This window comes from Symphalangus syndactylus, chromosome 4 (genome assembly GCF_028878055.3).
Source record: "Symphalangus syndactylus isolate Jambi chromosome 4, NHGRI_mSymSyn1-v2.1_pri, whole genome shotgun sequence".
Classification (NCBI taxonomy): Eukaryota; Metazoa; Chordata; class Mammalia; order Primates; family Hylobatidae; genus Symphalangus; species Symphalangus syndactylus.
In genome coordinates this window covers 113,198,674-113,213,379 of record NC_072426.2, presented here as the reverse complement: position 1 = coordinate 113,213,379, position 14,706 = coordinate 113,198,674, and the positions used below count along the sequence as shown (strand labels likewise).

Sequence of the window (14,706 nt, the reverse complement as noted above, 5' to 3'; positions counted from 1 at the left end):
AAAGCAGACATAACTGCTCTATGTTGTTAAAAGTTAGGACAGTGATGCCCATGGGTCAAGGGAGGGTGATGACTGGAAGGGGCACGAGGGGCTCCTGGCAGCGTTCTGTTTCTTGATGCGGCGGCTGGTGGCCCTGAGTGTGTTCGTTTTGTGAAAACCTACCTGACTGTATCCTTAGACTTTGTGCACTTGCCTGTATGCATATGATTCTTCAACACAAAATTTAGTTTTGGGGAAAACACTACCTTCCTCGGAACTGCTAGGATATTGAATTGTGTGCTTGCTCCTTGTCTCACCTCTCCACCCCTCTTGTGTTCTGTCGTTATAGCAGTTGCAGCAATCACATCTACCCCGGCAGCACCTCCAGCCACAGCGGAATCCATACCCAGTGCAACAGGTCAATCAGTTTCAAGGTGAGGCCAGTGCAACCTCTCTCATTTTATACCTTCCAGTGGTGAAGCGTAAGTGAATGTGTAGCCAGAGGCATTGCCTTACATGCTGTATTTGTGTCCAGGAAATACTTAAAATATGTAACTACTGGTAGGTTAAGAGTACTAACCAATCAGAATGGATTCCTAGAGGCCTCCTGTTGTGTCAGGCATTAACCTTTTGGTCACTGAGTCACAGAGAGGTTCTAGAAGGCACAGGGAAGGGTCAGGGTAGCTGTCGGAGTTGGGACTAGAATAGCTGTTCTTTACCAAAGGTACACAGTATTGCAATAGTTTAACAACCAGTAAAGATATACTGGTGCCTGTTGGCTCCATATAAACTTTGTTTATGTTTAGATCGTCATCTTAGTGACTACAGGGGCAAGAATCTTGTGCCACATCTTTTTTGCTTATCCCAGCATGTCACCTGACCAAAGCCCTTATCTCTAAAGCTGAAGTGGAAGAATCTGGCTTGCAACAACCACTAGTCTCTGCTGAATGTAGAAGACAAATAGGGCCTTGAGGCTGATTGAACTGATCCTGTAGCCATTTGCGGGAATCCTAAATCATGACCCAGTAGCAGTGGGCGCACTGTATGTCAGTGTTGGCACTCCTTTATAAATGTGGGAGGCCCACTCAAATATGAAACCCTTCCATCTCTAATAGAGAGAGCCCTTGGCCGGGTGCGGTGACTCACGCCTATAATCCTAGCACTTTGGGAGGCTGAGGCGGATGGATCACTTGAGGCCAGGAGTTCAAGACCAGCCTGGCCAACATAGCAAAACCCCGTCTCTACTAAAAATGCAAAAAATTAGCCGGGAGTGGTGGTGCATGCCTGTAATCCCAGTTACTCGGGAGGTTGAGGCACAAGAATCACTTGAACCCAGGAGGTGGAGGTTGCAGTAAGCCGAGATCGCACCACTGCACTCCAGCCTGGGCAACAGAGCAAGACTCTGTCTCAAAAAAAAAAAAAAAAAAAAGACTCTTGAGGGTCTTATATGGGGTGAAGAAAATAGCCTGAGGAGCCTTCCTAATCTTATCCACAGGAGTTTTCAGGGGGCTACAGGGGTCACCTAGCAGCAGAAATCCTAATCCCATTCTCTGCCCATTTTGTGGGATCTAGATCAATATGTCCTAGCTTCTCAAAAGTTACCTGTTCCTGTAAGAGTCTGCAAAAAGCTATGAAGTCTCTTGCACAGAAACATATAATATGTAAATATACAAACTTTTATATAATTTCGCAAGTATCCCTGAACTTTATCAATAGACTGGGTGAAAAATTTCTGATCTTAACTCTTCAGATTGCAACACACAAGGTTATTGAAAACAACTTAGTGGGTCACAACCAACATTTTTAAAATGAAATACAACAGAAATTACCAGAGCATATCAGAGACTTCTTTCTGTTTTAAACCCACATGTATATATCCTGGATCATGAACTGTGAGCTGTAGTTTACAGTCTGAAAGCCATTGATATTTACTGACAGATCACATTGAAGATCACCTGTAAAAATACTGGGTCTTGAGTAGCTACCACTCCCTTCCACTTCCGGGATGCTTATATCACATTAGATCCTTTGGCCTTGACACATTTGGCCTTGACACAGGGAAGGACAAAAGTAATTCAGTTATCCACAGGTGTTCTGTGCACTAAATCAGTGCCAGTGGTTTTTGAAGAATTATGTTTCTGACTTTGCCATGGGTAGCTTCGGAAGAGTGGGGACTAGTCATCATTACATATAGTTGTTGTTGCAGATACAGAGCCCAGCTTTATATCTGTAGTTCTCAAACTTTAGCCGCACTGAAAGCACCAACGGAGCTTATTAAAACGCACACAGTGTTTCTGATTCAGTAAGTCTGAAGCTGGGCCTGAGAATCTGCATTTTTTACAAGTTCCCAGGAATCACTGATTTGGCTAGCTAGGGAACCACGCTTGAGAGCTGCTGCATTATATTATCAACTAATTAAAAACATAAAAGCTGATACACCCAGCATAATGTCTCTTGAGTTTTCCAGGTTCATAACTCATGTATTATTTGTGAGGGAAAAGGGAGCCACCACAATTTAATAATTCCCCTATGTTACAGAACATAGACACATACTTATATGAGTTATTCTGAATATTTTGGGTCCAGTTAAAAACGTCTATTCCAGGCAGGTGCAGTGGCTCACTCCTGTAATCCCAGCACTTTGGGAGGCCAAGGCAGGCAGGTCACCTGAGGTCGGGAGTTCGAGACAGCCTGACCAACATGGAGAAACCCTGTCTCTACTAAAAATACAAAAAATTAGCCAGGTGTAGTGGCGCATGCCTGTAATCCCAGCTACTCCAGAGGCTGGGGCAGGAGAATTGCTTAAACTCAGGAAGCAGAGGTTGTAGTAAGCCAAGATCGTGCCATTGCACTCCAGCCTGGACAACAAGAGCAAAACCCTGTCTCAGAAAAAAGAAACAAAACCACAGAGACAAAAAAATTAAAGTCACCTGAAATCCCACCATCCAGAGATGATCAATCCTATTCTTTTGTTTCTATATAAATAGACACCCACAAAAATTGGGATTGTACTGTACATGGGTTTTTGTAGCTGACTTTTCCACTTAACAGATCCTGATGTTATTCTTGTTTATACTTCAGAAGCAAATTATTTTGCACTCACATAGATACGATATCATCCTCAACCAATAAGATACTATTTTCTTTGGAGGTGAGAGAGAATTCACCTTTGGGGCTAAGTTAGAAAGAAATGGCTGATCACTTTGCATTTTCTATTCATGACGTGGAACATGGTTCAGTAGAGAATACTATCAATAAAGCCAGTATGACATTTTAGGGTCCTTGAACTGATTGGTTTGAGATGTATAATTTGTTTTACTATCTTCAGTATTTTCATGTGTTTACAGACACCCTAGACAGCATGATGTTATGCATCTGGGAAAATAGCAAACTGAAAAATAAGCATTATCATTCTTGGAGAGAAGTTTTGTTAGGTATAACTGGCATGAGAACCTATCCCATACGCTCACCATTATACATTTCAAAGGTCTTAAATGACTGTCTTTCCCTCATTAAGTTCTGGATCTCTGGGCAATGTTACATGGCTATGGGGAAATGCTTATTTTTTTCACAAATACAGGCTTCTTGTGAGTGAAAATAGAACATAGACTTTTTTAGGAAAAAGTTGGATACTATCATCTCTATTTGAATATACAAAATTTTCTTGGACATTGTGATGTTAACCAGCAGACAAGAAAATTAGACTACGGTGTCTCACAATAATACCTGTTTTAGACCAAAAAAAGAAAAAGAAAACATAATCTGTTGTTTAACACATGTAGTAATCAGGTAAAGACAAGTTAATTCCTTGGACACATCTGAATTTTTTTCCTTTGTATATTTAAAATCACAGAAGGCATAAAACTAGATTAATAAAAGTCTTTTTATTTCTCATAGGTGGAAAAGAATGTGGTGATAGCTGATTTTAAAATGCCTTTTAAAAATAAGAATTACATCAAGATAGTGCAGTCATTTACACTAAATAAAAATAAAGGTTGGCTTGGATTAATGTATCACTGCCTATTAAAAGGCATTGTAACATTTCTGCCCTCTAAAGAAAGGAACCTATTTCTCATTCACAAAATTATTCCAGACAGTATCCAGTCCTTTAACATATCCATTATAAATATACCCCAAAATGGCCAAATTATAGATGTCCTTTCATCTATTTCTAGCAGCCCATCAGACTGTTTATATTAAATTTGGGTCTATCCAATCAATCTCTGACTCAGCAATATTTTTCCCTTAAACTTTTTTTGTAAACAACTCAATAACCCATTTCACCACAGTTGATCTTATTGGCCATGCAGTCGATAAAAATTTAGTCGTTAAGGTCACAAAACTTCATGACAAGATTACAAGTTGCAGTATATACTACCTTCCAGTGTTTTACTAGGAACTTTTGATTTTTCAAAAAATCACTTAGATATAATGAAGCTTAAAAAAATATATGAAAACATTTCTAGGGATTTCCCCCAGATCTTTCAGGTTTCCTGATTGATAGAAACCATTTCGTTTTTCAATGCAGTATGATACTGATCTCAAGCCACAAAAACTTGAGACTTTCTTTCTTAAAGAAAGGAAGAAAATGTGGAGACATATTTGCAGCCCAGAAATCAATAGCCACATCAGGAAGACAAAAACATGCTTCAGTTATCTACCAGGGTGCCAGGTTGAACTAGGTTAGACTATTCTCATCTGGTTTCTCATCACAGTTCCAGGTGGGATCAAATTTGCTTAGAATATTGACTGGCTCCCATGCTGCACCTTCTTTAAATGTCCAGGAAAAAAACTATTTTTCTTCTTCTCATAGACTCAATCATTAGCAGGGACATAGAAAAATCCATTTTTGTGCACCTCCTAGATCTTTGCAACATTGACTGCTGTTCTACTGGCAACATTTCCGTTCTCTTGGCTGTTTGGAAATTTCCTGGTAACATGTAAAGAAGGACTCACTCAAATGCCTAATTAAGGTTGAATGACTTGGTGTGGACACTCTGGCCACCTTTTAAACAGCGTTATTAAAATTGTGTTAGCAGTTTGCTGAGAGAAATAGTCGTTGCCGATTTGAAGGAATGGACTTCGCTGTAGAAATGCATAAAGTTTATGGCCAAGTCACACGTAGCAGGATGATTTCTTTTTCTAGCTCAGGAAGCTGGCCAGTTTGCAATGACATGTTATGATTCAGAGAATCTGGAGCATGTTGAAATCTACAGAGTGGATCCAAAAAATGTCCTATCTGTCAAAATAGCTGCTTAGCAGAAGCAGTGGCCTTTAACCTCTCAAATCCTACTCAAGTCGTAAGGGAAATTAGTCTAATGGTCTTTATTGATAGTATTCTCTACTGAACCATGTTCCACTTCATGAGTAGAAAATACAAAGTGATCAGCCATTTCTTTCTAATTTAGCCCCAGAGGTGAATTTTCTCTCACCTCCAAAGAAATAGTATCTTATTGGTTGAGGACGATGTCATACCTATAAGAGTATGAAATAATTTGCTTCTGAAGTATAAACAAGAATTACATCAGGATCTGTTTAGTGGAAAAGTCGGCTACAAAAACACATGCACAGTACGATCCCAATTTTTGTGGGTGTCTATTTATATACAAATAAAAGAATAGGAATGATCATCTCTGGATGGTGGGATTTCAGGTGACTTTAATTTTTGTCTCTGTATTTTTTAATACTTTCAAAATTTTCACAATCAGCATGTTATAATCAGAAAAATAATCATTTTTATTACAGATTTATTATCAGAGCATCCTTTCGTATAAAGGAATTTTGTCATTCCCAAAGAAAATTCCAACATCTTGTTGCAGTATATTGCTTATGGAGAAGAGTGAGTGGTATGTGTCCTCTTTTTCACTGCAGGTTCTCCCCAGGATATAGCAGCTGTAAGAAGCCAAGCAGCCCTCCAGAGCATGCGAACGTCACGGCTGATGGCACAGAATGCAGGCATGATGGGAATAGGACCCTCCCAGAACCCTGGGACGATGGCCACCGCAGCTGCGCAGTCGGAGATGGGACTGGCCCCTTATAGCACCACGCCTACCAGCCAACCAGGAATGTACAATATGAGCACAGGCATGACCCAAATGTTGCAGCATCCAAACCAAAGTGGCATGAGCATCACACATAACCAAGCCCAGGGACCGAGGCAACCTGCATCTGGGCAGGGAGTTGGAATGGTGAGTGGCTTCAGTCAGAGCATGCTGGTGAACTCAGCCATTACCCAGCAACATCCGCAGATGAAAGGGCCAGTAGGCCAGGCGTTGCCTAGGCCCCAAGCCCCTCCAAGGCTGCAGAGCCTTATGGGAACAGTCCAGCAAGGAGCACAAAGCTGGCATCAGAGGAGCTTGCAGGGCATGCCTGGGAGGACTAGTGGAGAATTGGGACCATTCAACAATGGCGCCAGCTACTCTCTTCAAGCTGGGCAGCCGAGACTGACCAAGCAGCACTTCCCACAAGGACTGAGCCAGTCAGTCGTGGATGCTAACACGGGCACAGTGAGGACCCTCAACCCAGCTGCCATGGGTCGGCAGATGATGCCATCGCTCCCGGGGCAGCAAGGCACCAGCCAGGCGAGGCCAATGGTCATGTCTGGCCTCAGCCAGGGAGTCCCGGGCATGCCAGCGTTCAGCCAACCCCCAGCACAGCAGCAGATACCCAGTGGCAGCTTTGCTCCAAGCAGCCAGAGCCAAGCCTATGAGCGGAATGCCCCTCAGGACGTGTCATACAATTACAGTGGCGACGGAGCTGGGGCTTCCTTCCCTGGCCTCCCGGATGGTGCAGACCTTGTGGACTCCATCATCAAAGGCGGGCCAGGGGACGAGTGGATGCAGGAGCTTGATGAATTGTTTGGTAACCCCTAGTCAAGAGAGGCCCTAAGAGCCACAACTCGAGTGGTTAAAGCTTAAAAAATGAAAAAGAAACAGGATGTTGACCCATCCTTGTTTTTTGTTTTTTTGACCCACGTAAACTGAGCAAAACTGCAGCTGGCTGACAGTGGAAGATCCAGGTGCCAATCCACAGCCCCGCCGGGCCTCATTTCACCTGATTTTCACACAGCAATCGAGATGAGATGCCATGCAGATCCCTGCTGCGAGAGAGACAGACACCCAGAGGAGCAGATGGGAAGATGAAGCCGGCCAGAGCCCTTCTGCCCAGCGCGCCCTGTGATCGCCTGGCCCAGCAGGAGCTGCTTCAGCCGAGAGGGACTATTACCCAAGAGAGGTATCCTCAGCCCCTCCTGCCCCAGGTCGGGAGACAGCAGCTTTGGAGACACAAAAGAGACAGAGCCTCGGCCAGGGAGAGCCCCAGAAGAGGCTGGGTGGTTGCACAGGCCAGGTGCACAGGTTGGAAATGCACTGAACTCTGGGTGCCGAGAGATGTAAGGCTTTGAGACATGCCACTGAATTTGGAGGGCAGGCACGAAGAACAGTGAGATGGTCACAAGGAGACAACGGATCCTACAGGACTGTCTGTCTCCTGCCCCATCATGACCCTCAGGAATTGCAGAGGCTCTGCTGTCACAAGGAGAGCAGGCTGAGTTTGGAGCAGGGTCCATCCAGCAGTCCTGGGACGGCTTCCTTCTGCTGGTGCCCCTGGTGGCAGTCCCTCCAGGTGGGGCTGGAGCCTGCTGGCGCCTGATACAAAACCCATACATCCAGGTGGGTCCCATCTATTTCTGGCGGCTGCAGGGCAGAGAAACCCCTACTGGACCCTGTGTGTCTGCCAGCCTGGAGCCTTTGTCTCCAGCCCTGCCTTTATTCTTCCTTGCCTCCACACCAGCCTCCCCTTGCTTCTTCTTACAGACTATCCAAGAAGTGAAGCATATGTCTTCAGGGAGCCTTGGGCAGAGTCCACATAAATGCAGGAAGAACTTAGACAATGCCTGAAATGCAAAGGCGACACTGGAGTTTTCTTTCTCTAACATGTGTAGAATTGAATGAATATCTGCCTGGAACCGAGAGGGCTGCTCTGATGTTGGGGCGTCGGTTTTTTGTGAGCCACATATCATATTTCTGATATCCCCAGGAAGGAGTGGCCTGGAGGTCACTGGTTCAGGCTCCCTTTGGGCAAAATCCCGGGAGTGATGCTCTAAAATCCACCTTTCCCATCATCCCTACTCATCAGAGAGACAAATATAAAATCCCAGAGAGGTGGAGGAGCTAAAAAAGCAATTGCTCCACCTTACAAATTTGGAAAGAAAGGAGAAGATTTAGTTTATTTCATATGGGCAAAGTAGCCCTCTTCCAAAGTCCTGTACAGTTGTTCTCTTTGTCATTGACACACATCTGCCCTAAGCGAAATCTGTCAGAAGGAACCAACAAGGCTCCGTGCCTCCCCTCCCAATCCCCCTTTTGGAGGCCTTGTGGCTTCAGTGTTGTCCTAAGTGAGAGTGGTGTGTGCTTTTCTCCTGTCCCCTCCTCCCTCCATGTCCTAGATGCTGGCTGCCTTCTGTGCACTCCCAGGCAGCTCACCACGGAAGAGTCGGAGCCTGTGGGTTTGGACTGGCCACACTCAGTCCTGAGAAGGCGAGTTGCCATGGAAAGCTGGGGGCAGAGGGGTTTGGAGAGGAGGCAGTGGGCAAACATTGCCTTTGACTTGCTCTCCATGTACCCCGGGTTGTAGATCTGCTCAGCAAGGGGCAGGATGTAAGGCCAGAGGTGCCTGGTGGGTGAGAAGCCCAGGCAGGGGCTGGGTGCCCTCTCCGAAGAGGTGGCAGCAGGGTGACCCTGAACTCCCCAAATGGGGAGTGATGCCACTGGGGAAACTTGAGTGGAAAGAAAGAGATGAAACCAAAAAAAAGCAAACAAATGAGAAGACACAGAAAACATAATTACCTTTTCCTGAAAGGTACAGGAAATAAATATATAAGCAATGATGAGAAACTGGAGGTGGCTAATCGAAGTGGGACAGGGGTGGGGGCTCCATTATCTTTTAAAAGCTTCCTCCAAATGCTCAGTACTGGGACCAACTAATAGAGAGGTAGATTTTAAAACGGTGGTTTTGTTTTGGTTTTGTTTTGGTTTTGTTTTTACTACGGTGCTGATGTATATGTAATGTCTAAAAAAAGTTATTTGTACATAAGTTTTTACAATACTGCAGATATCACTGGGTCTACTATCTGTAAAAAATATACATATAAATATATATATACTGTTTGTTTAAAATAGAGTATTTTTATTTCATTCCTTAACTCATCATCACAGCAGGGGTATTGCACTTCAGATGACATCTAATTACTAATTTGTACTGTATGACCTATGGCAACTTGCTCCATTTTATTCAGATTTTTCTAGTTTTCTGTTTTTACTTTGTACATTGAGCATTGCTTATTTCCTTTTAAGAAATGTACAGAACTCTGAAATGTAGAAATGAAGTGATGTTGACATACCACTTTTAAAGAAAACAAAAATGAAAATAAAAGATTATCTGAATCAATCCAAAGTATAGTTTAAGAGCCTCACTGGATCTCCAATCTTAATTAAGCAGACATATTATTCCTGGGTTTTAATTGATTAACTGCAGTTCTTTTCTCAAAATTTTGATTGATATCATTCTTTCTTTAAACATTTATTTAATGGGAGAGAGAGATCAATCATTCCCAGCCTTTGCATTCAACTGCACAACTGATACTTTACTTTCTAAATTTACTGCCGCACTCTGAAAGATGGGGCAAAGGGAAGGGAGGAAAGTCAACTTTGCATGGAACATAGTGCAATCCATTTGTAGATTCAGTACCATAACAATCCCATTTCCAACTGGTTCATCTGGAGGTAGGGAGGCTCCACTGGAAAAATAACTATTTTTGTCAAAAAAAGAAAAATCGGAATATATTGAGGGGAAGTAATAAAGGTTCTTGTTCCACTGTCGTGAGCACTGTCAGTAAACAGCCTCTACCACCCCACTCCTACCAGGCCACTTTGCATCTCAAAGCCATGGCCTGGCTTCACCTGCACCCACCCACAGAATTGAAAGTGCTTAGAAGTTTATACCCCTCTGGATTGACTTTAGCCAGTGACTCACTGGTGCAGGAGTATAAAAGCCCAGTTAACTTGTCTGAACAAACTCAGATATAATTTTGTTCCAGAGCTCTACTGCAAGATCAGGCAAAGGCTGGGACTTGGTTTAAAGGTGCCCCCCAGGCCGGGCACTGTAGCTCACACCTGTAATCCCACTCAGCACTTTGGGAGGGCAAGGCGAGCAGATGACTTGAGCCCAGGAGTTTTGTCAGAGGCGTGTGAACCAGAGCAATTCCACGTTAAATAGGAGCTGGGTAAAATGAGACTGAAACCTACTGGGCTGCATTCCCAGACGGTTAAGGCATTCTAAGTCACAGGATGAGATAGGAGTTCAGCACAAAATACAGGGCATAAAGACCTTGCTGATAAAACAGTTTGCAGTAAAGGAGCCAGCCAAAACCCACCAAAATCAAAATAGCGACGAGGGTGACCTCTGGTCGTCCTCACTGCCACACTCCCACCAGTGCCATGGCAGTTTACAAATGCCATGGCAAGGTCAGGAATTACCCTATATGGTCTAAAAAGGGGAGGCATGAATAATCCACCCCTTGTTTAGCATATCATCAAGAAATAAGCATAAAAATGGACAACCAGCAGCCCTGGGGGCTGCTCTATGGAGTAGTCATTCTTTTATTCCTTTACTTTCTTAATAAACTTGCTTTCACTTTGCACAGCAGACTCACCCTGAATTCTTTCTTGCATGAGAGCCAAGAACCCTCTCTTGGGGTCTGCATCGGGACCCCTTTCCTGTAACACATTTCTCTGTCCTGCAACATATTTCTGGCAACCACAGAAGGGACAATAGTGCAGAAACCCTCACCCAACAGCTACCTTTGGGTAAGTATTGGAGTCCTCTAACATATTTCTGGAGAATGATGGGACGATACTGGGGAGACCCCTCCAACCCAAAGGAAATAAACTGCAGCACTGATTGGAAGACTTTGGGTAAAAATGGCGGGGTACCTGGGTAAAGAATGGGATTGAGTTAGAGGCCCAACTTAGTGGAGTTAGAGTCTCTCCTAAGATAGAGGGGGTTAAAGGCCCCCCCTTAATAAAAGGCAAGGATGCTTGACCGACCTCTGGTTAGAGGCCCGACTTAGGAGAGTTAGAGTCCCTTCTAAGATTCAGGGGGTTAGAGGCCCCTCTCGGTAAAGTCCCTCTCGGCTAAGAACAGGTTCAGCACTATGGGATGTTAACTGCTATTCTCTTTGGATTAATCTCCCTTGTACTTTGCTGACGGCTATGGGTGATAGGATTAGGAATGTACAGGATCCTGGGACATGGGGAGCTTTTTCCTGCCTAACAAGGGAAATTTGAGAGCTGGTAGGATTACTGGAAAAGATCCTTGCTCCACTGACAGCAGCCGCCTGAACTTTTCAGTGTCGCTGCAATGGGTGGTTCTTGGATCTCTGGCCTCCCTGATTATTTCACCTTCCCCGCCCTGCCACAGACAATGTTTTTCTCTCTCTCCTTTCTCTTTCTTTTCTATTACTCAGGGCGACCATCTTGCCCAGAGACCACATGTTGAAACTCCTAGTCGGAGGTTAGATTAAAGATGACAGCGCCCATCTGAGGGCAAATTTAAGCCTTGCCAGTTTGATATTGGGTGCTAAGCAGACTGGTTAATATCTATGTTTTATTACGCATATTTTGCTTTAGCCAGAATGAAAAAAATACCTTTCCTTTATGATGTAGCTTGGCCCCCAAAGGCCGTGGTGCCACAAGCCGGATCACTAGGGCCAGTCAGGGAAAGAGAACCCAGAAGCCTAGTATGCCGGCAAAAGCGGAGGAATTTCTTACCAGTCAGATTTCTGGCTTCTCTCTCTGTGCAAATAGTTGAATGAATGGGGGAAAAAATCAGTGTTTATGTCCTCTGTAAAGTTTTGATTAATGCAAAAAAAAGAATTCTAAGGCTAGTCTTAAGCTGGTGTATTTTGTGCCATGAATTCGTTTTTCTGTGTCAAGGGGTACTTTAGGATAAAACATGGGCTTAGAACACCTGTAAGCCCGCTTTTCAGGATGACCTCGCAAGCTGGTCAGTAATAAACTTGGCTGCAGGTCCCCGAAACAAACAAAAAACTGGATGAGGTCTCCACCTTGTTTTATGTCCTTGGGAGCTTGACCTTTTAACCATGCAGTGGTACCTTCCCATTGTCTCCACCTTCCAGGAAATAGGAATTTTAGGATTCATGTCATAGCTCTAAAAATCATATTAAATAGTTAAAAGCCTTTGCAAGCTCAAAATTAACTACTCTAGACTCTTTCTGGGAAAGGAACTGGAGACCACCCTTTGCTATAGCTCAGCAGCTAAGATCTTGCACTTTCATAGTGGTAGTCAGGGTTCGATTTCCCCACCTACCATTTGTGGTTTAATATCTGCATGACCTTGTCTATTTTCTTCTCCATGGACTGTCTTAAATTTTCCTTTCGCTAAGCACCTAGGAGGTTACCTTTGGTAGAGTTCAGAAGCTGGAAATATTGGCCGCTTGGCATTGTTAAAGTCAGGTAATAAGAGATCCGAAAGGATTTCTTTTTTAAAGAGCACTATGGTTAGAAGTCAGCTTAATTAAAAGTAGATAAACAAGCAATAGATATATTTAAAAGGCCATTAATGTTTTTCTCTTTTTGGAACTTGTTTTTCTGGAAAAAGCTTTTTTCTTCTCAGTTGACTGAATTATTTTTCTCTTTTTTTTTTTTTTTTTTTTGTCTTGCCACTCTTAATGCACACATGAGAGGCCCTAAGATAACTTTTGGTAGCCTGGGACTCCTTGGGAAAAACAGAGGAGGTGTCACAGACCCCATTTTGGGAAAAAACCTGTTTTCATCATGAAACCCCAGGAATTAAAAGCAGATGGATCCCTCCCAAAATCAAAGGCTCTGTTCTGTTTTGCACTGTGTTATCTGACGGTTTTGAGTTTGGGGGGGTATCAGAAATTACTTCGCATTTTGAGACAGCTTTGCTGTGTAATAACTAGGTAGGAAATATACTTTAAGGGATGGCTAATAGTAGTTATGGAGGGATACTTTGACTCTGCACACTTGGAACAGAGAAGCATGCTTTGTTTTGTTTTTCAGAGTCAAGGAAACTTTTCTTTTGAGCTATTTACAGCTTGTAGCAATTGAGTAAAGTATACTGCTGTGAACAGAATTTGGAACATATTTGTTTCTCTCTAACCTGACTTCTCCAGAATTTGGAAATTAGTTGTATTCTTAACTTATGGCAATATACTTATTTGCATAAGTGCAATACGAATCTGTTTTCTTTTGTCACAGGACACAATTGGAGAAACAGGTTATTTTACCAAGGCTTTGACTGGAATGGTGTGCTTTCCTTTAAGGAATCAAACTTGACTTGTAGAGCCAATAAAAACCCTTTGGGGAACTGGCCTCATACCTTGCCTACACAGTCCCTGTACAGGGTTTCTGACCTATGGTAAGTAAAGAATGTCACTTTCTCACAGGTCCAGGAGCCCCAAGTTATCTTGGGACCTCAAAAGGACAGGAATTTACCTAACTCATAGGTATTTCAGAGTACAAACCCATGGCAGGGTTCAGCTTTTAAAAAAGTCTTATCTGAGATTCCTTATGAAACAGAGTTCCATCAAAGCCAATTAAAATGCCTATGTGAAAAATTATTATCCTTGCTGCACTTTATACAAATAATCAGGCCAAGTATAATAAAGCAAATCAGTCTTACCATAATTTGTCTTTAGTAAAAATGGGAAACTGGAGTGAGAACTACTATGTTTCAAGAACTATGGTACACTTGTTATTAAATTCTAGTCTCACTAGTTGTTTTTAAGTTTGTTTCTGCAATTTAGGCTAACCCTGTTTATTCCTGTGAACTAACCAGTGATCTCTAACTGCTGCTCAGAGGAAATAAGAGGGATGGGTAATGTAAAAGTCTGGATCAGTATTCTAATTCTGGGCACATTACAATCAGCTACCAACCCCATATCAGCTTGGTTTCAACAGTTGCACAGTTGATGGAAAGCCTTCTAATTTAGCTTACTTGGAATAACTTTACTTATTTTGCTTTACTCTTGTGGAATATATTGCTGTTATACTCTTTGTGTAGGAATACAGAACAAGCTTACTGAATGTTTTCTTAAACTAAACACTTATTAATCTTCCAGATATCACTTCTTGTCAAAACTCAAGATTCATGAATGGCCCTCATCATACTGATGCTTTCTGACTGAGTTCCTCTACACCCTGAATGCAAGAGACCCTCATAGTTAGGCAGAAATATCATCGCCCCTATTCAGCCTGAAGAAGTTACAGAAAATGGATCTTTGTCCCTCTGCAACCCTTAGGATTAAAAGTTCTCTTATAAAAGAAAGGGAGGAAATGTCAGAAGTGGCAACTCCATCTTAAATAGGAAGTGGTAAAATAAGGCTGAAACCTACTGGGCTACATTCCCAGACAGTTAAGGCATTCTAAGTCACAGGATGAGATAGGTCAGCACAAAATACAGATCATAAAGACCTTGCTGATAAAACAGGTTGCAGTAAAGGAGCTGGCCAAAATCCAGCAAAACCAAAATGGCGACGAGAGTGACCTCTGGTCTTCCTCTCTGCTACACTCCCACCAGTGCCATGACAGTTTACAAACGCCATGGCAAAACCAGGAAGTTACCCTATATGTTCTAAAAAGGAGAGGCATGAATAATGGAATAATCCACCCCTTGTTTAGTATA

The 14,706-nt window shown here is 43.0% G+C and overlaps 1 protein-coding gene across 4 annotated transcripts in view; it reads left to right on the top strand.

Moving 5' to 3' along the window:
- MAML3 (mastermind like transcriptional coactivator 3) overlaps window positions 1-9,427 on the top strand; it is a 441,377-nt gene extending 431,950 nt beyond the window's left edge. For 2 of the 4 annotated variants that reach the window (XM_063638210.1, XM_055275958.2), the window contains 2 exons: window positions 329-413; window positions 5,851-9,420. In XM_063638210.1, the coding sequence (XP_063494280.1) occupies window positions 329-413; window positions 5,851-6,851 (1,086 nt within the window). In that variant the 3' untranslated portion in view covers window positions 6,852-9,420. Of the gene's footprint in view, window positions 1-328; window positions 414-5,850 lie in introns of all 4 variants that reach the window. The other 2 variants (XM_055275959.2, XM_055275957.2) reach the window with 2 other exon arrangements.
- Window positions 9,428-14,706: the final 5,279 nt, after the last annotated feature.